The sequence below is a fragment of the Myotis nattereri genome (genome assembly GCF_964212035.1).
Source record: "Myotis nattereri genome assembly, chromosome: 1".
NCBI classification, from domain to species: Eukaryota; Metazoa; Chordata; class Mammalia; order Chiroptera; family Vespertilionidae; genus Myotis; species Myotis nattereri.
The window spans coordinates 186,642,159-186,665,169 of NC_138075.1; the positions used below are offsets into that span (position 1 = coordinate 186,642,159).

A 23,011-nucleotide genomic window follows, 5' to 3' on the forward strand; every position below is an offset into this window, starting at 1 on the left:
GCAGAGCTGAAATGAGGCTGTGATAGTGGCCCCTAGAACTACCTGGAAATCACTAGGCCATACCTGAAGTCCTTTCATAAAGTGAATTTATTTCTAGGCTCTCCATTCTATTCCTTTGGTCTCTGTCTTTATCACAGTTCCACTGTTTTGATCACTGTGGCTTTGTAGTAAGTTTTCAAATCAGGAAATGTGAGACTTCCAACTTTGTTCTTTTTCAAGATCGTTTTGGCTATTTGGGTACCCCTTAAGAGTCTGTATGAATTTTAGCATGGATGCTTCTATTTCCACCATCGCTACTATATTGGGATTTTTGGAAGAGATTACATTACAGCCTCTATATGGCTTTGGGTAGTATTGCTATCTTAAAGGATATTAAGTCTTCCGATTCATGAACATGGGTGGGTGGGGGGTGTCTTTCCATTTATTGGTATCATTAATTTCTTTTAGCAATGTTTTATAGTTTTCAGTGTAAAAGTTGTTTGCCTCTTTGGTTAATTCTTGTTGATGCTGTTGGAAATGGTGGAAAGCAAATTTTAAGGACAATAGGCTTAACATTAAGTCAAGGTTTTCATGACTTGGTCTCCTTGCTCTTGTGGGCTGCTGCACTAATAGATCTTTGGAGCTTCCAAAAAATAACATCTCATGTCTAATTACTTATTACATCCTACAGTCTATGTACAGAGCTGCCCGTTTCCAATTTAATTGAAACTAATGATAAAATAACTTGCTAATATAGGATAATTCTCTAAATTATCCGTGGCACCTAGAACAATGCTGGCATATGTAGGTAGCCAAAAATAAGGAGAATGAAGAATCACAAAAACAAATATTATTTAAAGGGGAAAAAAGACAATAAGCTAGGCTAGATTTATTAGATTTTATTTTTCCTTAGTACTCTTAAAATTCAGCTTCAAATAACACACCAGACTTCTGAAATAACAACTCTTTCCCAAGCTGTAACCCTTTTTAGGAGACAGAATTTATAAAATACAACGGTTCCAGGATGTTTCTACTTGAGAATTCTAACCCAGTTACAACCTAGGCACATGTAACAGAATGAATATAGCATATACCATTTCTTTCCTTCCCTTGCTAAACGCATTCCCCTCCCCCCTCAAAGCTTGTTACTGAAACATGTTTGAGTATCATACTTTCCAAGAAACCTGTCTACCAGTTCTAATTCTTGGCTCAGAATAAAGGATCCCTTAGTCAAGAAAGAATATTTTGAGCTCATTATTCTCTGCCATGGACGTAATTGTTTTACTTAACACCTGAGTTAAGTAAATTTGTTAATTTTGTTTTCAATATTTCCTATTTGAAAAAGTTAAACCCCATCTTAAAAACTAACAGTTTGCTTTATGACTTGGAGAGGGGAGACTGGGGAAGGCAGCTGGCTTGTTTGTAGTTGGAGACTGAACAGGGCAGGAATTTACTTCTGAAGTCATTACGTGGAAAAACAGCAACTGTTCCTCCACCTTGTTCTGATAATGAACATACCTACAGGCCAGGACCAGAAAATTCTGGTCCTGAAACTATAATATAATATTGCTTTAAGTACATTCAGAATTTATATTACTCTTTAATTTCTTTTCCCTGAGCTTGTGTTCACAGTTTGATAGAGATACTTTAAAGAGGTAGGTAGTGGGGTTGAAGAGGAAATAATGTTCATGTTTAGCAGCACCTGGGAAAATATGTAACATCTGTCATTTTGATCCCACATAACATTTATCTTTCCTCCTCAAATCTGCAAATGTAATAGAGGAAGATGATCATTTTTCTTTATATTCTTATCCGCTAAGGACCCTCTCCTACTATATCTACCAGTGTTATCGCTATTTACTAAAATGAATAGCTTTCAAAGACATGCCGTAAAATAAACCCTTCAAAGTGGGGTTGTTTAGATTTAGAAGTTCAACTGAGTAACTTTATTTATACAGTCATTAGGGAAAACGAGCAAAAGTTCCAGCGCCCCAGCCACTGTCTTTTCTTCCTGGATCTGGTTTATTTAAACCATTTCTATCAACTCAAGATGATTCTCAGGCCTGGCCTCTAGGGAATCCTGATGTCTAACACAGGTAGAGGCATGTGGGTCCAGGTCTTGGCCTCCAGCCTTATGCTGGGCTGGTGGAGTACTGTTTCATCAGCTGCTCGTGACAGGGATTGCAAACTCGCTCAGGCTTAATACTTGAAGGAAGAGGCAGTTCGTTTGTTGAACAGGCATCACAGAAGGTTCCTCTGCAGTTCTCACATACATTCTATAAGGAGAAGAGCAGGTTAGGTGGGGAAGAAAAGGGACAAGGATGCATGGGATATAAAAGGCCAAATACCATCAACACTAGCGTCTAGTCAAGCATTGCCTGAATGCTTGCTATGCATGATCTCTGCCTACAGAGAAGCACACAGTCTAGTTCAGTGATGGCGAACCTTTTGAGCTCGATGCGTCAGCATTTTGAAAAACCCTAACTTAACTCTGGAGCTGTGTCACATATAGAAATATTTTGATATTTGCAACCATAGTAAAACAGAGATTTATATTTTTGATATTTATTTTATATATTTAAATGCCATTTAACAAAGAAAAATCAACCAAAAAAATGAGTTCGCGTGTCACCTGACACGCGTGTCATAGGTTCGCCATCACTGCTCTAGTTCTTAGATTTTAAATGAAGAGAATGAAAAAGGATAGAATACACACATTATCTTTAGGATACATACTTTCATTAGCTATAGTCACTGTTAGGTAGGCTAATTCTAAGATTACTTTGCAAACGCCTATGCATTCTCCAAGTAAGGCCACCTTTACTATGGATTGGGTAGCAGCCCAAGATTAAAGCATGTGCTGGGCATGAACTGAAAGTATAATTCCTAATACACAGATGTGCTCAATGCTTTCCTGTGATGCTCTACATGCAAATCCTTTGGGATATCAGTGCAACTTCCTCATCCTGTTTATAGGGACATTAGTCTCTTTATTAAGCACTTTGCATCTTCAGAGGCCAAGCAACAGAGCAGCAGGTGGGTCACCACGACCATGCCACTGGTCAGGCTGTGGTAAGGTGGTGCACACAGCTCCAAGAGTCCACATACAGAGGCTGTGACGAATAATTTCCCCTACAAATAATGCTACTCTCTAACAACTCATCTCTCAGAAGGTGCAGTGGAGGTAGGGGATCACTTCTATTTGAAAGCCTGGGAGGAATTTTCCTGACACACTGAGTTATTTTGCATAGCTTAGAAGAGAGAAGCCAGAATTAGAAGAGCAGTTTCTTCTATATTTCTGTCATTGGTTAAAATTCAGCATAATCACAAATGGTGGCAGGCAGGTTGTACTCTAGAGGTTGGGCATGTTTTCTTATCTCTTCCAAGCACTTGTTTCTCACACTCCTTGTCCATGACATTTCTTGAGACTCTACTATGAACAGGGCATGGTATTAGATGCTGAGGGTCCTACTGTGAGCAAGGCACAGCTATGGCCAACATTCTTTTCTGAATTTCTCTCCCTCTGCCTACTCTAGTAGCATAACAAATGGGAAGGTGCTCAGGTAGAGACCCTTGAAGATCTCAGGGGAAAGCAAGTGGTATTGGAGAGAGCTCGTTTCCCTCTCAGAGGCTATTTCCCCAAATAATTCAAAGAACCCCCCTACACAAAACCTTCCTTATCTGTTCTAAGCAGGATGGACTACTGGGAGGAATGCAGACTTTGGAATCAAAGTCACGTTGCCTCTGGGCTCTGCACTTATGAGCTGAGTAACTTTGGGAAATGTATTTATCATCTCTGAGCCTGAGGTTCTTCATTTATTAAAATGATGGCATAAAGGACATTAACTTCACAAGAACAGGGACTTGGTCTACCCTTTGCTCATCGTTTTCTCCAGCACATGGAACATCATATTCCATACAGCAGGCACTCAAGGAATATTTATAAGTTTATGTTTATTTGTGTTAAATTATTTTAGTTGTTTATATTTGTTTTAATGGGGATTTACCAACATGACTGAAAAAAAAACGGTACACAATAAATGCATGTTCCGCCCTAGCTAGTTTGGCTCAATGGACAGAGCATCGGCCTGTGTACTGAAGGGTCCTGGGTTCGATTCTGGCCAAGGGCACATGCCTGGGCTCTGGGCTCGATCCCCATTAGGGGGCATGCAGGAGGCAGCCAATCAATGATTCTCTCTCATCACTGATGTTTCTCTCTCTCTCTCTTTCTCCTTCTTCCTTCTTCTCTAAAATCAATTAAATATATTAAAAAAATAAATAAATGCATGTTCCTTTTGCTTTCCTCCCACTCTGCACTCTCCACAGCAAAGGCCCTGCTATTGGGAGGGGCTAGTAGTGTAAGGACATCCCTGTGAGAACCTGCTCATTGCTCACTACTGTTACCTTTGTTAGGCTGCCTCCTTCCTGGCATAGCTGACACACCTGTGGCTCTTCAGAGAGCAGCAGCTGATCCTAAACCACACAGTAAGCCGGTTAGTTTCCCTTAACCCCAGAAATAGTAATACTTTCAGAATATGCATTGTTAGTTACAAAATTAATATAAGCACAGTACAGACTACCTGGAAACTAGAAAATTACATAGAGTCCCACCACCTTAACACAACTCTGATACTACTATCTTTAGCCTTGGAGCTTCTTTAATTTTTATAATAAATTAACATGATTTTATTTATAAAAAGAAAAGTATATAAGTATAATGTAAAAAGTGGGGGGGAGGGAGCCCCATCCTTCTTGAGTTACTCTATGAGAAAATGCAAAACAGTAAGCTTCGCTTTATATCCTAATAAATAACAGAGTGACTTGGACACAGAAGCATTTATCATCTTTCTCTTTGGGTTGGCATATACTACTTATTTGCAAAGTATTTTACAATTACAGTATTTCTAAGTGATTGAGAAATATATTTCTCTCCATTTTATATTGGGAAATCTAAGGGAAAGGGAGGTACTGTGAGCTCTCTTAGGACCAGTTTCCTAGGTCACAGAATTTCAAACAAGTGAGGACTAGTGTTTACTTAGGAGATTGCTCAAAGCTGCGCTGCTCCCTGGGAGTTTCAGGCAAATGCATGTCTGTTTGGGACACTGTTAAAAGGCGAGGACACAAGGCCTGGACACATTCATCTACCTCCATGCTGCTTTGTTTACAGCCCGGCATGGCACAGCCAACCACACAGTTTCTACAAGATGTTTCTCAGGACAGGAGACTCAGTTACCTGTTCATCCACTGGGGGAGACTGCAGCCTAGAATGGAAAATTAGAAACAGTAAATACAGCAACTTATTATGTTTTCCTTGTATCATTTCAAACGCACACAAAAAGCAATACCATTGTTCTTTTATGTTGTTGGAACCAATATAATCACTAATCTTGACCTTCAAGAAGAGGAAATTTTGGTTGTTACATTTATTACTAGAATTTGATCCTTGGTCTACATTGTGGTTCCTGTTTAAAAATAGATTTGTAGTTTATGTTTCCTTTTTACTACCCAGTAAACGTTTATTTTTCCAAACATGTAAAACTCCAAATGGCCAACACCATGTTTTAATAGCTTTTTTCTATCTAATATTACAGAAATCTATTCACTATGTTATATATTAGTCCCCTCTCCCTAATAATGTTAACATGTGAACTTTACTAATCAGGGACAGGGCAATGAAGGAGATTGTCACATGAGACCAAGCTGAGTTAATCCTGATTTTCCCAACTTCAAATAGAACTTAAAAGGAAAGCCAGGTCCACTTTGGCTCTAGAGAAAATGTCCCAAGATGCACAGTGGTTCCACTTCCATTCGGTTGAGTGGCAGCGTGACCCCCAGTGTGACCTGGTTTTCAGCTGTTCCTTGGACCACAACCCTAGGAAGCCTGGGCGTGCTTTCGGACAGCCCGGGAAGCAGCTGTTCTGTAGTGCAGAGACAAGGTACTGAAAAAGAGAAGACAGGGCAAATAGAGGCAACTTGCGTGTGCCACCCAGCCTGTTTGTACTCCTAAACTTTCTCATCTGTGAGGTAGGAATGGATTGAAATTTTGCAAGAATTACATTTGTAAGGAGGTAGCAAATGTGAAATACATTACGGATATAAGGGAGTATTGTCTTATATTCCCAGGGCCTAAATCAGAACCTGGTGCGTAAGAAACTCCTGACTGTAACAAACTGACTTTAGTCTGGAAGGAGCTGACCCTGAAAGGAATTTTTTAGTCCTGGTTAAGTTCATGGCCTATTCCCTTCCATGGCTCAGGGCAATCTGATGTGTTGTTATCGGGCTGTTGTCGAAGGTAGGTCCTGGTCAGACCAGGCTCTTTGGGATTAAAGTTAAAGTCTTTGGAATCACTCTGGCCTTGGTGGTGAGGAAGGGCTACTTAGGCTGAGTACCTGCATAATCAGCCTGCTGTTGCACTAGGCGATTTATCGTCTCCAGCAGCTGCTTTTGCTCCTGATGACACAAAACCTCATTCTTAAGGCATCAAAGCCTGGAAGGGCAGATACCAAAAATACACACTGTATAGTTCTTTCAGAACCCTTCTCAGGTCTATTTCCTTGTTACTAACCTTTTGTTGTTGTTACAACAGACCTTAACTTTTAGAGCAGCTTTAGGTTCACTGCAGAACTAACTGAGCAGCAAGTCCAGAGATTTCTCATATATTCCATCCATTCTCCCCAATATCAACACACTGTACCAGAGTAGTACATGGTGTTATAATCCATTAACCTACACTGACACATCATAATTACTCGAAGTCCTTAGTTGACCTTAGGGTTCACTCTTAGTTTTCTACATTCTATGGATCTGGACAAATGTATAACGACAGGTATAATCACCATAGTATCTTACTGAGTATTTTCATTCCTAAAAAGTCCTCTGTGCTCCGCCTACTCATCCATCCATCTACACCCCCGAGGCCCTGGCAACTGACTCCATGGTTTTGCCTTTCCCAGGATGTCAAATAGTTGGACCTCCTTCATTTTTAATGCAGTGGGATTATTTAATATTTTATTTATTATTTATATGTCTACCTGCTAGAATTATTGTTAACAGTCAATTTCCTTTAAACGCATTATGCTCTTCATTGTAGTGAACAATCAGATGAAGAATTAAGAAAAAGGAATAAAATTAAACTGTCTGAGACCCTTAAGAGAACAGAAGTAAGGGCAATTAGAGGATTTCTTTGAAACACAGCTGCCTTTCTCTTAGCACACAGGCAGAGGTGAGTCATACTCACGTACATGTAAGAACCTAAGAAATGCTATGACATGTGCTTCATTTTCTTGGGATACCAATCCAGCAGAGATTAGAGATAATCTTCTAAGTGATAATTTGAATTTGGGAATTAACTTTAGGGAAGTCAGAGGACAGCTTGATCACCCTTCTTGTTTCTGAAATGGACTAAATGGGTTTGGTTTACTGTGTTACAATACTTATTTAGTTTGTTATTTACTCACAACTCCTTCAAAATGTCTTTCTAGAATATTCATATTAGAAGTCAGTGTCCGGCCTTGTCATTGCCAATGTATATCCAAAGCTCCCTCTTTCGCACCACCCCAAAATCACTTTATATCTTAGTTAATACTTTATTAACAAACACCTGTGGCTTTCTTCCAGGGGTTGTTTTAGTTTAGCATTTTCCTCTTGAATTTTGTGCTTCCCATCCTGCCAAAAGAAAACAGCCTAATTTATTAAGGATTCAGAATGCTAAACAATGATGATATTGCAGTCATTTTTTCTTAGCTTGGGTATAAAGCTAAGCAGCTTTTTAAAGGGAAGGAATTAAACTTTCAAGATGTTTTTTCTCATTCTTTGCTCCAAGTAGTTTCTTAACTGATTATTCTGATAGAATTTGCAACAAATGATTTTCAGAGTAGACCTTTTCTTTAATTCTTGATATTCAAATGAAAATTCAGAATGTATACTATTTACTTGCATAGTGGGCTCAAGGTATCAGCTACTAGAAGAAAAAGGAGAGAAGTAGATACACACATATATATTCCCCCTGGTGGCTGAGCTCTGGAAAAATGGTCACACCACGCATGGCTGTACCCAGCAGACTGTGTGGCCCTCTGGCCCAATGCCATGATGATTTCTACAGCCTGCACAGGTCAAGGAGTTTTCTTCTTTGAAGGACCACTTACCACCTGCAGTTTTAGAGACAAATTCTTCCTGTGGCACACACACTCTGCTGCCTGCCTCAGCTGAGGCCCATCAGTCTCCAAAAGTACAATGCATGTTCTGAGACCACTCAAGTATCAAGGAAGGGAAGTCAATGCAGTTTACCCTGTAGGACGCCCTACTGCAGGCCAATTCATGATCAAGACACCCAAAACCAGATAAGATAGTCCAAGATTTTGGTAAATCTCTGTAAGTCCTTATAAGTATATTTGATGTTTGCTAAACTAAAATAATAAAGACAGCAGGCTACACAGTGGTACTTTGCACAATGTAAATTAGTTTTAATGAGTACTGTGTAATAAATTTCTACTTACTCTTTTCTACTCTCCAGAAATTAGCAGCACACTCTCTAGAAATTTTAAATAAGCTTATAAATTTGTCCTGCTTTGTTATATATATGTACAAAGAAGGTAATTTGTTCCCTCTTTAACAGAAAAGGTATTTCATGCTTTTCTAATTTTATTTTTTGAAGAGGCTGGATCTTGTTTTCCAGGTCCCAGAGACGATCTTATCCTACTGTAGCTCCCTCCCCACCACAGGAGCTGGAGGTCTCTGTCCTGAGACTGTTCTGTAGAAACTTCTACTTCTGGTCTTTAAACCACTTTACATTGTTGTCCCTTCCCCAAGCCTAGTTCCACCTTTTTCTAATTTTCTCTAAAGAAGTGAGTACCTTGAGTATGCTAAAACTGAAATCCTCATGATTTTGAAAATGTCTACAGAAGCAAATCCACATTTAAGACAATTCTGTTAAAGGAGAACTCAGGGTGAGGAGGGATTACTATGCCATATTATTAAAAATACTAGAGGCCTGGTGCACAAAAATTTGTGCACTCGGGAGGGTCCCTCAGCCCAACCTGTGTCCTCTCGCAGTCTGGGATCCCTTGGGGGATGTCTATCTGCTCCCCGGGGGATTGGGCCTAAGCTGTCAGACAGACATCCCTCTGGCAGCCCAGGAGCCCTCGGGGGATGTCCACTTGCCAGCGGGGAGCAGGCCTAAGCTGCAGTTGGACATCCTTAGCGCTGCTGAGGAGGCAGGAGAGGCTCCCACCACCACCACTGTACTGGCAGGTCGTCAGCCTGGCTTGTGGCTGAGAAGAGCTCCCCCTGTGGGAGTGCACTGACCACCAGGGGGCAGCTCCTGCATTGAGCGTCTGCCCCCTGGTGGTCAGTGTGTGTCATAGTGACCAGTCATTCCCAGTCGTTCTGCTGTTAGTGTCAATTTGCATATTACCCTTTTATTATATGCCTGGTGCATGGGGGCTGGCTGGTTGGCCCTGAAGGGTTTCCCAGATCAGGGTGGGGGTCCTGCTGGGGTGCCTGGCCAGCCTGGGTGAGGGGCTGAGGGCTGTTTGCAGGCTGGCCACGGTCCCCAGCCACCCAAGCTCCCAGTGGAGGCTGGCTGGAAGCAGGTATCTGGGATTTATTTATCTTCTATAATTGAAACTTTGTTGCCTTTAGAGCTGGCCAGGGCAGGTGGGAAGCCTGGCTTCCTCCATTGCTGGGGCAACCAAGCCTCCTGCTTGCTCCAGCTCTGTGGCTGCTGGCCGCCATCTTGGTTGGATTAATTTGCATATTGTTGCTCTGATTGGCTGGTGGGCATGGCTTGGGGCATAGCAAAGTTATGGTCAATTTGCATGTTTCTCTTTTATTAGATTAGACTAGAGGCCCAGTGCACAAAATTTGTGCACAGGTAGGGTCCCTAGCTGCTGCTGGCTGAGGCCTCCCTTTGCACCTGCCTTGGCCTGATGCCGCCCGCTCACCTGCTCCACCATCCTGCCACGGTCTCACTCTTGTCAGGGCCCATTGGGGCTGGCAGTGCGTCCACTGCCGCCCACTACCAGCGCTGTGTTGCCAATGCCTGCCATGTTCCGCACTGCCCCACGGTGGTCAGCGCATGTCTAACTCCCTGTCAGTCGAACTCCCGCTCTTGGGGACAATTTGCATATTTGCCTTTTATTATATAGGATTAGCTAGCAGAAGTCCAAGAAACACTTATTTTTGTTAAGATACCAAAATAATCTTACTTGACAGATTAAAAAGGTTGACAGGGCCACAGGAAAGTATGGTTACTCATTCCCTTTACCAAATGAAATCAAGTGAGAGCGCCTCAGAGATAGATCCAGAATCAAGCTCTCATGTGTCCACTCAGCTCTAGCCTGCTAGCTACATGCTCAAAGCCACAGCAATTAGCACGTGTTCCATGAGAGGAAACTGTCCAGCCCATCAAGGTAGTCTCTAAGTATTAAACAAACAAACAAGGGAGAAAGAATTATTACCATTTTGGGTTCTGGCTTCTGGGCACTCTTTCCTGGGATGCTCCTGCTGTTCATTAACCTTCTTTCTCTTTCCTGTTTTAGTTCTAACTCAAGCTGGTTCCTGGGATAGGTTGGAGAGGAAAAGGATGAACATTTGGAGTTCTGAAATCATTCTAAAAAGAATCCCAAACCCTTTTCTTAAAGCTTAATAATAAAATTTTAATACTTGATTAATAAAAAGTTACCCTATATATGGAAAACTAGGTTTTAAAGTACTAAAATACAATAAAATAAAGCCAGTAACACTAAAATACATACATGTTTAGTCTTTCTTAGACTAAGAATCCCAAACCCTTTTCTTAAAGCTTAATAATAAAATTTTAATAGTTGATTAATAAAAAGTTGCCCTATATATGGACAACTAGGTTTAGGATCTCCCAGTGCCTGAGGTTCACCACTCTGAATGTCAATATTTAATATGAACTCTTATTGAAGAGTTGTGGTCAACTGAATGGCAATTAGTAGGATTTACTGTAATTGAAAGACAGTATTTATAAATTTTCAGCAGATTCAGTATGAAAGCACTGACACTGAAGTCCCATTTCATATGAATGAACTGTCTCTTTCTACAGGTTTAGGAGTGAGCCCCAGCTACACCTTCAACCACGTGTCCTTAGCAGCTATGTGCATTTCTACCCAACACCCATGTTCTATTTGTTTGAAGTCAGTGATTTTAGCACAGAAACGAGCCTCTGAGAGATAATCTGGAAAAGTGAGTTGAGGGCTTGGAGTCAGTGAGAGACAGGCTTTTTAATTAGAATGTCGCACTTATTAGCTTAATTGTGTGAATCTGGACAAATTTAACCCCTCTAAGCTTTAATTTCATCTGAAAGTGGAGGTAATAAGATCACCTATTAATAGGTTTGATGGGGAGATGTTAAGAGAGAATGCATGTGAAGTGCTCAGTGAAGTATTTGGCACACAGTAAGAATTCAGAAAATGCTATTATTAGTGTTATGTTGGCTATTAATTCTCTTACTCTTTTTTGTGTATCTTGGACCTGGGGTTGTAACTTCCTAATTCTTTGAACACAAAGGATGTCGACAAGATTTTGGGGATGCTGAGGTATGTGAAGCTTTCTGAGTTCTAATATCAGAGAAAGGCACTACAGAGGCAGAACGGAGATAGCTGGGTCATGAGACCCCCTTCTCACACTGTCCAGCCTTAGAATTACCACAACCACCCTGTCGATTGCAGCGCCCTCTCTTCACCGCTGCCTTGTGAGCTCCTCCACTTCTAGCTGCAGGCTGTTGATCTTGTCTCCGAAGTCCTGCTTGAAGAGCCGGTTGTCCAGTTCAGCAGACTGGCGGCCTCGCTCGGCCTGGCGCAATCTGGATGTGAGCCACATGAACTTGTGATAAAAAACAAAAGCCACGGTGGGGAGGAAGACCAAGTTCACAGCACAACATAAAACAACCCAAGGAAGAAGGCATGGAGAGACAGAGAGAAGACAAAAATTCTGTAGGACACAGGGGAAGAAAATACGGGGGAAAAAGATGGAGAAGAAACAAATTCTCAAGAAAAGCAAGATGAAGGTGAACCAGGCAGAAGAAAAGTGATTTTCCATTTTTTTTTTATTCTAGTACTACAGTTTACAGCCATTAGATGATGAACAACAAAACACCACTGTTTAGAAAATCCATATCCAAAGCCAACCTTAAGCACACAGTAATAGTTAAATCCACTTTTTTTTGGTTGTTTTTATTTCCTAATTGGTTTGGTACTTTTTATTTATTTTATACACACAACTGGAACTTGCAAATGGGCAACTACCTTCTTATATATGGAACTGGAACATTTTCCTGGTCCTCCCCCTAACCCACAAATTGTATTAAACCATTGGACATTATATATCAACCCTTCCCCAGTCTTTGGGTTGTTATATAAGGAGAAGCCTTTGTTAGAATTTGGCCATCTCTTTCCTTTTCTATTCCTGCCAAGTGGTGTGTAATTGGATAAGCAATTCAGCCCTGGGCCTGCACAGAATTCCTGACCAGATTCTCTGGGAGATTCTGATGAATGTTTTCTTCCATATATTCTATAACTTTGCACCTATAAAGAAGCATGTTCTAAGAGGTGAAATATCCAGGGCCCTATAAAATAGAATTTGGAAGCATACTATGTGTAGTCTCTAAAATTGTTTTATTTTGGTGTTTGAACACTCCTGAATGCTCATAGAAAAGGCAATTTACCACAAAAGTTTGATGAAGATAAAAATAGGTGCAAAATTATAAGAAATAAAGTGAGTTGAAGAGCACAGGATCTTCCATGAGGGTTGCTCCTGTGCTCTTTGATTTGACTTTGGTTCAAGTCTACAAGGACCTGTAAAAGCATAAATGAAATCTAGCTTACTCTCTTAATTCTGTTTTTTTTTTCTCCAGGAATGTATGAATTTCATGAGCAGGAAGCAAAGGGATTATTTTTGTCCCAACCTAAGCAGCTGAAATGCTGCAATAATAGAATGAAAAAAACAAAACAAAACAAAACAAAACATTTGCCATGACTTTTTGAAGGGATAAAGGCTTATTTAGCCTGTCCCCGAAAATTCAAAAGCCATTTTTTAAAAAATTACATTATTTATTGGATTATTTACAATGTGGAATCCAGAAAGGGTTAAATCTGTGGTCACTTAGAGAAATAAGCCCTGCTTATTATTGTTTGTGGACACCTATTGGGAATCTTTATTTTTAGACTAAATAATAAAGATTGTTTTTATCATTTATCTATTTCCCACTTTGGAATGATTTCCTAATAATTAGATTGTTAGTTTCCTAGAAACTTTGGCAAATCCTTATCTAAACAAAAAATAACAAAAACTCTTATGAAAATGTTTCTAGCATGGAATAACAGGCAGGAAACCACCACTCGTGTCAATACCTGGTTGTCTTTACTCCAAAAGGAAAAGCAGGATTTAAAATATGTGTAGTGTATTTTTTCATAGGAGGGGAGTATTTTTATTAAAATTGTTCTCTCTGAACTACCTAAAGAGGGACTGGAATTGCAAGAAAATGGCAGAGGTAGAAGATGACAAATATTAGGAGGGTTTTTCCAAGCTTCCACATTATTATGTTATTATAAATTACCTAATCACTAATTTTATCTCTATATACTTTATAGAAATGCAAGGATGCTGTTTTCCCCACCCCAGGAAGTCACTAAGGCAAAAAAGTTGCAAGCAATATTGGTTACAGAGAATAGAACTGCAGTAAAATACTAAGAGTTATCCTGGCTTGGGGATTAAATCTACATAACAAAAGTGAAAAGGGGTCATGGCCTAAGAGACACAGAACTACTTTAGAAGAGTCCAGGCCCATAGTCACCTCTAGTTCATTACATCGCAGTGGTAGAACAGGCTCGTTGATATAGACAATGCATCTAGAATCTGATATTGTCAGGTACTGGGTTGCAAAGCATCAATAATATGTGTACAAAGCTTCAATTCCCTAGGCTTCTTTTTTAAATGGAATATTTATTTATTGGTCAACTCAGAAGTAATTTCTTGAAGTTTATTTGGCATTTAATTGAGAACTTACACTAAATTTTCTAACTCTGGGGAGAAAGTAAAGAAGAAAAAACACAGCCTATATATCAAATTGTGGTGTTTTTTTTTAAAAGTCCAATAAATTCAAAGTCAATTTTTGGTTATGTTTTATATGAATCAGAGCCCAAATGTAATAACTTTCAGATTTCTTCCTTTTACAATTCTGTTGTGACATGCTGCAAAATGCCTAATGATGTTTGGGGATCAATTTATTTGCTGCACTATTTAAGGCCTTTGCCTGTTTCACCAAATCCTTTTCACTAAATTAATAAAATAAAAATAAAAATGGAGTGAAAGGGGAATGAGAAAATGAATAAACAGGAAAGAGAAAAATAGCAAGATAATAAGTCAGCATATTTGAAGAGATGTCATTAATTGTCTGCTTTAAACACCAAGTCAAAAAACCATTGAAAACGAATTTTATACACTTCAAACACATAATCTATGAACACTAAAATTGATTTGTTGAATCATAAACACATAATTGCTTATGAGTAAGAACTTAGATAATTTCCTGGATAGACGAATATCTTTTTATTTAAAATCAGCCAAACCAGAGGTTTCAAGCTTTTTTTTTATTAATTTGCAAATAACTTTGAGTTAACATTAATATTCAGTGCCATTCAGGACCCTACCGGTCAAGAATCATCTGAATAAAAGACATCATGCATTCATCCATTCATTCATGCATCTACTAAATAAATGCCTTGTAAAGGCAAGGCACTGTGACAGATCCAATGAGGGAATTTAAACAACTAGTTAACTAACCTTAAGGAGTTCACACTCTTACTAGAAGATACAATACATATATCAAGGGTATGAGGTAAGGCAGAAATGAAAAGTGTTACAAGCAGTCTGGGGAGGTATGGATATAAGGCCATGGGAGTTCCAAGGGCAGACTTGGCAGATTATTTTTATCTGGGAAGAAGTATTAGAGGAAGCTTTAAAAAAGTCACCTTTGAACCTGAATGTAAAAAAATGTATTTGAAGAACAAGGAAGTGGGGAGAGGAAGGGCATTTCTAATTGGTGGAACTATTAGAAAAGATATGGATGAGAAAAATAGGAAGCATGTCCAGGGACCAGTTGGTAGTTTAGTTTTGCTCAAGTGCAAGGGTGATCAGTGGGGGTAAAGGTGGCAACACAGGCTGGCAACAATGAATGACCGTGGGTGTTGTTGCTCATTTGAGCTTGAAGTCTTAGCCACTTCTCTTGGCACTAGGAAGAAAACGGTGTTTTCAAACCAAAAATGAAACAAAAGAGTAGCATAGGGAGAGGATGTACTTAATGAATGGTGGGTACTGGAGGGAAATAGCTGGTCAGAGAATGAGAATACAAGACTGAAGGACAGAGCTGGGGACAGATTTAAGAGTCATGGGCATGAGGTGACAGTGGAAGCTATAGGACTGTTCAGGAGAAAGGAGAGAAAGGGGTTAAATTTTTTAGAAGGGCCCTCAGTACCCCTGTATCACCTGGCACCAAAGTATTTAATGACTTTAGTGATGAACAATAAAACAGTAGAATCACAAACATATTTGAAAGCCCTTTCATCCTTGTTAAGTATCCCTCCCCTAACACACGGCACTGAAATGGGATTAAGTGAGAGGGTTAGAGTTCTGCTGTTCAAAACAGTCATGAAAGACTAATGTTTTTTATAAACGTTTTCAGCAACATCTTAGACAACACTAACTTTTATCAGCTTTCTCTCTGCGAGCATGCTGATGTTAAGCTGGGAGAATTGAACATACTTTCTGTTTGCCAAATGCATAGTACATTCTCTGCACTTCCAGCACTGTAGGCCAAAGTGTTTCTAAAGAAACTTTACCTTTGTTCAAGTTGTTTAATGGTAGCAGCCATCTGATTGGTCTTCTCTTCCAAGCGACTGTTTAGTTCACTTTTCTGTTTTACTCCTAAGTCTGAACTCTGTTATGGAAAAGAATTATGAGTGATGTATATTCAATATAAAATCCTGAAAAAAATCCACATGCCTTTTGAACCTAATGGTGTGTGGGGAAATAGAGAAATAGAAATGCTCATATATTTGAGAACTAGTTAGTTCCCAAGTGTAGAAGAAACAAAAAGCAACGTTTAAAATTAGTAGTGTTTTATGCATCTTTCTCACAAAAATCAACACCAGAAGGTTCATCAATTTAGCATATTCCAGTACAAAAGCTAATGGAATATATAACTCAGTTGGTAGGTTAGACTGCAGAATAGAAATTATCTCACAATCTGAAAAGCGGCCATGGCGATGGTCAGATTCCTAAAGTGGTTTACGAGCAGCTAGCCTCAAAATGAGATGCGGCTCTTTCTTCTGGTATTTAAAGCGTGATTCTAAACAAGAGGGGCAAAGGGAAGCCCTGGGATTTTAGAGAGCAGTGAGTCGGCTCCTGTTTCCTTCACCTGCAGCTTAAAGGCAAGTTCGTGTTTGAGGGCCCTGAGGTCATCCAGCTGCTGCCGCAGACACACCAGGGCATCCTGCTTCTCGCAGACGTCCTTCTCCAGCATCTTCATGGCCAGCTCCATCTCCTGCCTCATGCTGATCTGGATCTCCAGTTCTTTCTCAACATCCTGCCCCAAAGGAAAAGGAAGTGCTTACTCTCTCTCATCTATGCACAAACCAAAAAATTCCACAGGAAAAGGTACACCAAACTCTCAGGTCTGAATATTCTGACAAAATAGCTATAAGCTCTCATTCAATGCAGAGACATTAATGACAGGAATAATTAGGATAATTACAATAACATTTACTCAGTAATTTACAAATCTGAAGGGCTTAGTAGGCCAAAGGTAGTGCTATTTAATATGTCTAAAATACACACACACACACACACACACAAATAAATAAATAAATAAATAAATAAATAAATAAATAAAAAATACACACATACCTGAGGTACTTCATCAGATATTAAGATAGACAACTGATGTCATGTCTTATTATATAAATATATATAAACTAGTGAACATATATATTTATATACTGTTATAGTAGCCAGTACAAAATGAAGCAGTTGTAATTCTCTTCAATTTGGATATTGTTGACATATTCAAGAGCCCAAGAAATAAAAAAGATACTGTGGGTTCCCAGGGTAACATTCAATTACTGTGAATAGTCAATATGGCTAACTTAATTTTTAGATTCACTTAACATGAGCCTCTTTTTGTTCCAACCATTATTACTGTAACATTATTTGGATGATCAAAGCTGTAAACTCCTGAGGTTCTTCTGCATTCAGGCTATCCCAAGGCACAGCTAGGACCTCACCTACTTGCTTGGTTTCTTTCCTTATTCATTCATTTATTTATTTATTTACTTAAATATATTTTATTGATTTTTTTACAGAGAGGAAGGGAGAGGGATAGAGAGTTAGAAACATCAATGAGAGAGAAACATCAATCAGCTGCCTCCTGCACACCTCTTATTGGGGATGTGCCCACAACCAAGGTACATACCCTTGACTGGAATCGAACCTGGGACCCTTCAGTCCACAGGCTGATGCTCTATTCACTGAGCCAAACCGGTTACGGCTTCTTTCCTTTTTTTAACATTTATCTTATTGTGGCATAAGGATGTGCAAAATTTTGTGTAAAATTTTTATCACATGCCGCTTAACTGAGGCATTCCTCTAACATGGTTAGCATGACAGAAATTGGATTAGACTGCTTCTTATAAAGTTGCCATATATTATTTGTAGGAGCATCCTTGTAGAAGGTACTTGGAGATCCAATTCACAAACACATAGAAGGAAAATGATAATTATTTCAAGGATGTCAAAACAGTATTATTTTCTCAGAAAACCTGAAATTCTGTTTTACACACTATTAGTGTATAAGGCTCACTCCTTATTTTCAGCCTTTTTTCTATTGTTAGAGACCCTACTGGGGTGGTGGTGGTGGATTCTTTTGTTTGTCATACTATCTAAATTGCAGGAAGAATTAATATACTAATACCAGGGGTGTATTAGTACACTAATACTTGGATAAAATGCAGTTCAAGAATATTACTCCTTAAAACCAAGATGGCGGCATAGGTAAACACCGGAAATTGCTGCCTCCCACAACAACTTCAAAAATATAATGAAAAGACAAAACGGACATCATCCAGAATTACAGGAAGGCTGGCTGGGTGGAGTTCTACAACTAGAAGGACAGAGAAAAGCACACTGAGACTCAGAGGAACTGCAGAAGTAAAGTGCAGATGTACGGAGGCTCGAGCGCACACGTGGAAAGGGGTTGGCACCTGAGGGCACGGCTGTCTTTTTGAATCGGGAGGGAGTCACAAGCTCCGAATACTCTGAACTCCGGTTCCGGGAAGTCTCTGGGGACCCAGGACTCATATGGGGAGAAACTGGACTGTCTGGCAGCAGGCAGAACTCGGAACTTCAGGGCGGCTTTCCCTCAGAGGTGCTTGCAGCAATTACCGGGACACTGAGACGCGCGGCCCCTTAGGGCAGGGCTGAGGATCAGCCATAGCTGCTTGCTCCGCCCTGTTGATTCCTTGAGACCCTGCCCCACCCAGGCTGCAGCAGAGGCTTTTGCATATGAATGCCCTGGCCCTTTGCAACCTGAAAATTACCTAACAAATTGCAGCTGGGCCAGACAGACCCAGAACTTCCAAGAGAAGGCCCAAGGCCCCATAGCAGCTTGCATTGCTTCACAGCTGGGCTTTATCTGGGCACCTCCAAACTCCAAAAAAGGAAGGGGAATCTGCAAATCTCTTCGTAGCTCCTGCTGGGTAACCTCAGGCAGAGGCTAAATTAGCACCTCCTTAGATCCAAGAGCCAGTGTACAAAGTGGTCAGAGTGGGACCATCCAATTACAACTCCTCAGATCCAAAAGGGACATAATCAGGGGGCAGACTCAGTGAGCACCAAAGCCCCATTGAAGCAAGTCTTGCCCCGGAGGGGTGTCTCCAGCACAGAAGTCTTCCCACTACAGACACAGCTGATTCCCAAAGCCAATTGGCCTGGAGGTCAATTCCTCCCAGTGATAACTACAACAATCAAGGCTTAACTACAACAAGACTGTGCACAAAGACCACAAGGGGGTGCACCAAGAGTGTCCACCTCAGGTAACTGGGGAGGCTGAGCCACTGGGCCCTATAGGACACCTAGCACACAAAACCACTCTACCAACACACGGAAGCATAAAAAATGCGGAGACAAAGAAACAGGTCACAAATGACAGAAATGGAGGAAAGCAAACGACTGGATATACAGTTCAAAACCACGTTTATAAGGTTTTTCAAGAATTTTCTGGAAACCGCCGATAAATTTAGTGAGACCCTGGAGGATATAATAAAAGACCAACTAGAAATTAAGCATACACTGACTGAAATAAAGAATAATATACAGAGATCCAACAGCAGACAAGAGGATCCCAAGAATCAAGTCAAAGATTTGAAATACGAAGAAACAAAAAATACCCAACTGAAAAAGCAAAAAGAAAAAAGAATCCAAAAATATGAAGATAGTGTAAGGAGCCTCTGGGACAACTTCAAGCATACCAACATCAGAATTATAGGGGTGCCAGAAGAAGAGAGAGGGCAAGATATTGAAAACCTACTTGAATAATGACAGAAAACTTCCCCTACCTGGTGAAAGAAATAGACTTACAAGTCCAGGAAGTGCAGAGAACCCTGAACAAAAGGAATCCAAAGAGGACCACACCAAGACACATCATAATTAAAATGCCAAGAGCAAAAGACAAAGAGAGAATCTTAAAAGCAGCAAGAGAAAAAAAGTCAGTTACCTACAAGGGAGTACCCATACGACTGTCAGCTGATTTCTCAACAGAAACCATGCAGGCCAGAAGAGAGTGGCAAGAAATATTCAAAGTGATGAATACCAAGTACCTACAACCAAGATTACTTTATCCAGCAAAGCTATCATTCAGAATTGAAGGTCAGATAAAGAGCTTCACAGATAAGAAAAAGCTAAAGGAGTTCATCACCACCAAACCAGCATTATATGAAATGCTGAAAGGTATTCTTTAAGAAGAGGAAGAAGAAAAAGGAACTCTTACCATTTGCCACAGCATGGATGGAACTGGAGAGCATTATGCTAAGTGAAATAAGCCAGTCAGAGAAGGATAAATACCACATGATCTCACTCATTTGTGGAATATAATGAACAACATAAACTGATGAACAAGGACTGATCCAGAGACGGAGAGGCATTGATTGGACTGTTGGGCCTTGGAGGGAAGGTAGGGGAGGGTGGGGGTAAGGGGGAAAGATCAACCAAAGGACTTATATGCAAGCATATAGGCCTAACCAATGGACACGGACAACGGGGGGGTGAGGGCATGAGCGGGGGGGGGGGGTGGTGATGGTAGGGGGTAACGTGGGGATAAGGATATAGGTATGTAGTATCTTAATCAATAAAAAATATAATTAAAAAAGAATATTACTCCTTATTATGCATTCTCATATGTATTTTTTTCATAATACATATGAATCTCAAAATATTTAAGACTAACACTGATGACGCATCTTTCTATTTATGTATAAGAACAAGAATAAATTCAGAAGTAACAGCTAAAAATAAAAGAATACAATTCTACATTAATGGCTCTTAGTGATGAGGCGAGAAGCTGCCCCCTCCAAGGAGACATACCAGAATCTTCACAGGAGTGATGACTGAGGTGGGGAGGAGGGAGTGCAGAGTTTATAAAGTAGTTACTATATACCTAATGTTTTTGCAATACAAACTATAAAAGCAAGTAAATAAAGATTGCAAAATCTTATTTGCAGTTGAGAATACGTGTACTCAGAAAATTGACTGAGAAAGAATTATAGGGAATGTGGGTTAACAAGAGTGAGAAACAGTTTACAGGATGCATAAAAATGTGTCAGTACACTACTGCTATTCCTGGCCTTGGTCTAAGACAAACCCCTAAGCAAGCTGTTACATTCTGCCGTCTTCTGAATTCTCAGAATGTAAATGAAGTTTACCAGTCGCAACTGTGTCTCCTCCTTTAAATGCTTTCTTGCTTCACTTAGTGCTTGCCCTTCTGAAGTTCTGTCTTGCTTAGGAGCCTTGAAATGATAAATAAAACAGTACATTTTTAAGGATAAAGAATTTATACAGTTAGCTAACACCAGCACTCCTATTTATTAAGAGAAAATGATCAAACCTAAGCAGATACAACAATGAATAAAGACAACAAAGAAATTGAAGAGGGTTAGTAACTTACAAATTCTTAAACTGAATTGAGGATTTCTTTCTATTTTGTTTAAAGTCTTTAGATAGTTTACCAAATCAAGTAGTAGAAGTTTTAAAAATCAGCCTCTAAAAACAAAATAGTATTCACTGTCAACTATGAATTGGGCCAAATGTTCAATTGGGAATATAGTCCTTTTCCAGAGATCTTACATCTGGTATCTCTAACCATCCAGAGAGATCACAGCTAAAAATAAGGAAGTCATCAGAATATTCTTCTGAGCCGTCACAGTTGTTTTCACAAAGTCCACGCATTAAAGTCAAAAGTTACTCTTAGAAAAGGACTTTGTTCCTCACTCAGCCTACTTACTTTTTAGGAACCATTTTAATAACTGGATGTTTGGGTTCCTAGGTCACAGTAGGTTAGAAGCATGAGGATACAAGGGAACAGGAAGATCTTTCTAGAGATAGCAATACTACCAGCAGTATGAAGAAATGCCAACAAAATCATGAAAGACAGAAAATTACACCCACAGCCATCTGGGAATATTTAGGTACAGGAGCTAGAAGCTCTATCAACCTCAACAGCTCCCTAAAGTAGCACCACTATAATTTAGTGCAGAATTGCCAATGTGGATAGTTCTGATCTTCAGTCATCAATGAGCTAAACCTGTTACATTACATCCTCTACTTAAGAAGGCTTATAATTGTACAATATATAAAAGGCTTGCAATGTATCTGTTTAGACATATATAAAAACTTTGATCCTTTACAAAATTAAGTTATTTAGAAGGTTCATTAACAAACAAACTCTTTCCCAGTGGTATCATATAAACACTTCTTATAAAACAGTAAAATGGTAAAAAATAATGGTACATTTAATATAGCAAATCTAACACTTAAACACAGTACAAATCTTTAGTACATAAAAACAAGAAACTGAATTAGACTGTTGCAGATGTAGACGGCGGTGAAGCCCAGGAGCATCTGTAAAAGGAGCACCACCCTCCCCTAACCTTCACTGTTCCCCAGTTTTGCGGAAGCCGCAGTAAAAACAGTTTGATATTGTGAATGCTTGTTGCTTCCAAACACTCCTCTAGAGGCTCCCCCACCAACACTGACACTCTCTCCAGGAATATTTTATAAATCTAGTAAGATTACCTTCCGATTGGATTCCAGTATGTAGGAGCTTTCCTCTTTAACTCGCTCCATTTCTTCTTGCAAGGTAATAATCCTATTGTTTGCAACTGCAAGCTGTTGATAAAATTAGAAAAAAATAATCTTTTATCTTTCTTTTATTAACCAGGATAGGAGAATTCATGATCTGCTAGGCCATGATTTTTCAGGATTAGCTATTCTTAGAAGAAAAGAAAGCTATTTATAACCCCATTAAAATGTCCTTATTAAGGAACTTAGAAGAAATATTTTGAAAGTGGCTTAGATTCAAATTTAAAATATCTCCTTTTGCTGCTCTTTGTGTAAACTTTATTTCAGTACCAAAATGTTAATATCATTTACCTTAAGGGTGTCCTCATAGATAATTTATATTAAGTTACAACACCCATCTCTAAAGCATTTAAGAGGTCACCTCATGCCTTGGGATCCATCTTATGAATCCTCCATTAGACTTTTTACAAGAGTAAAGAAATGAGCTCTTAAGTTCTTGAAGGTGCCATTAAGCACTTAGGAGAGTTTTCATTTCAGCACCTAAAAAGATAAGGTGATGTGATGAGCAGAATGCAGCTAAGGGGAAACACTGTTATTCTCATTCTGCAGGAGGGAAAAGTCCAGTGGGAACACTTCTCTGTACCTACTGACCTGTATTCTCCAC

General features: G+C 39.6%; 1 protein-coding gene across 5 annotated transcripts in view; it reads right to left on the reverse strand.

Moving 5' to 3' along the window:
* Positions 1-864: 864 nt before the first annotated feature.
* RUFY3 (RUN and FYVE domain containing 3) overlaps positions 865-23,011 on the reverse strand; it is an 80,656-nt gene continuing 58,509 nt past the window's right edge. For 3 of the 5 annotated variants that reach the window (XM_081083334.1, XM_081083336.1, XM_081083335.1), the window contains 5 exons: positions 22,342-22,434; positions 20,973-21,056; positions 16,418-16,585; positions 15,840-15,937; positions 12,032-14,276 (listed from right to left, as the gene is read on the reverse strand). In XM_081083334.1, coding sequence (XP_080939460.1) covers positions 14,204-14,276; positions 15,840-15,937; positions 16,418-16,585; positions 20,973-21,056; positions 22,342-22,434 — 516 coding nt within the window. In that variant the 3' untranslated portion in view covers positions 12,032-14,203. Of the gene's footprint in view, positions 2,256-4,383; positions 4,453-5,212; positions 5,241-7,579; positions 7,645-10,436; positions 10,537-11,686; positions 11,807-12,031; positions 14,277-15,839; positions 15,938-16,417; positions 16,586-20,972; positions 21,057-22,341; positions 22,435-23,011 lie in introns of those variants that run through there. The other 2 variants (XM_081083333.1, XM_081083332.1) reach the window with 1 other exon arrangement.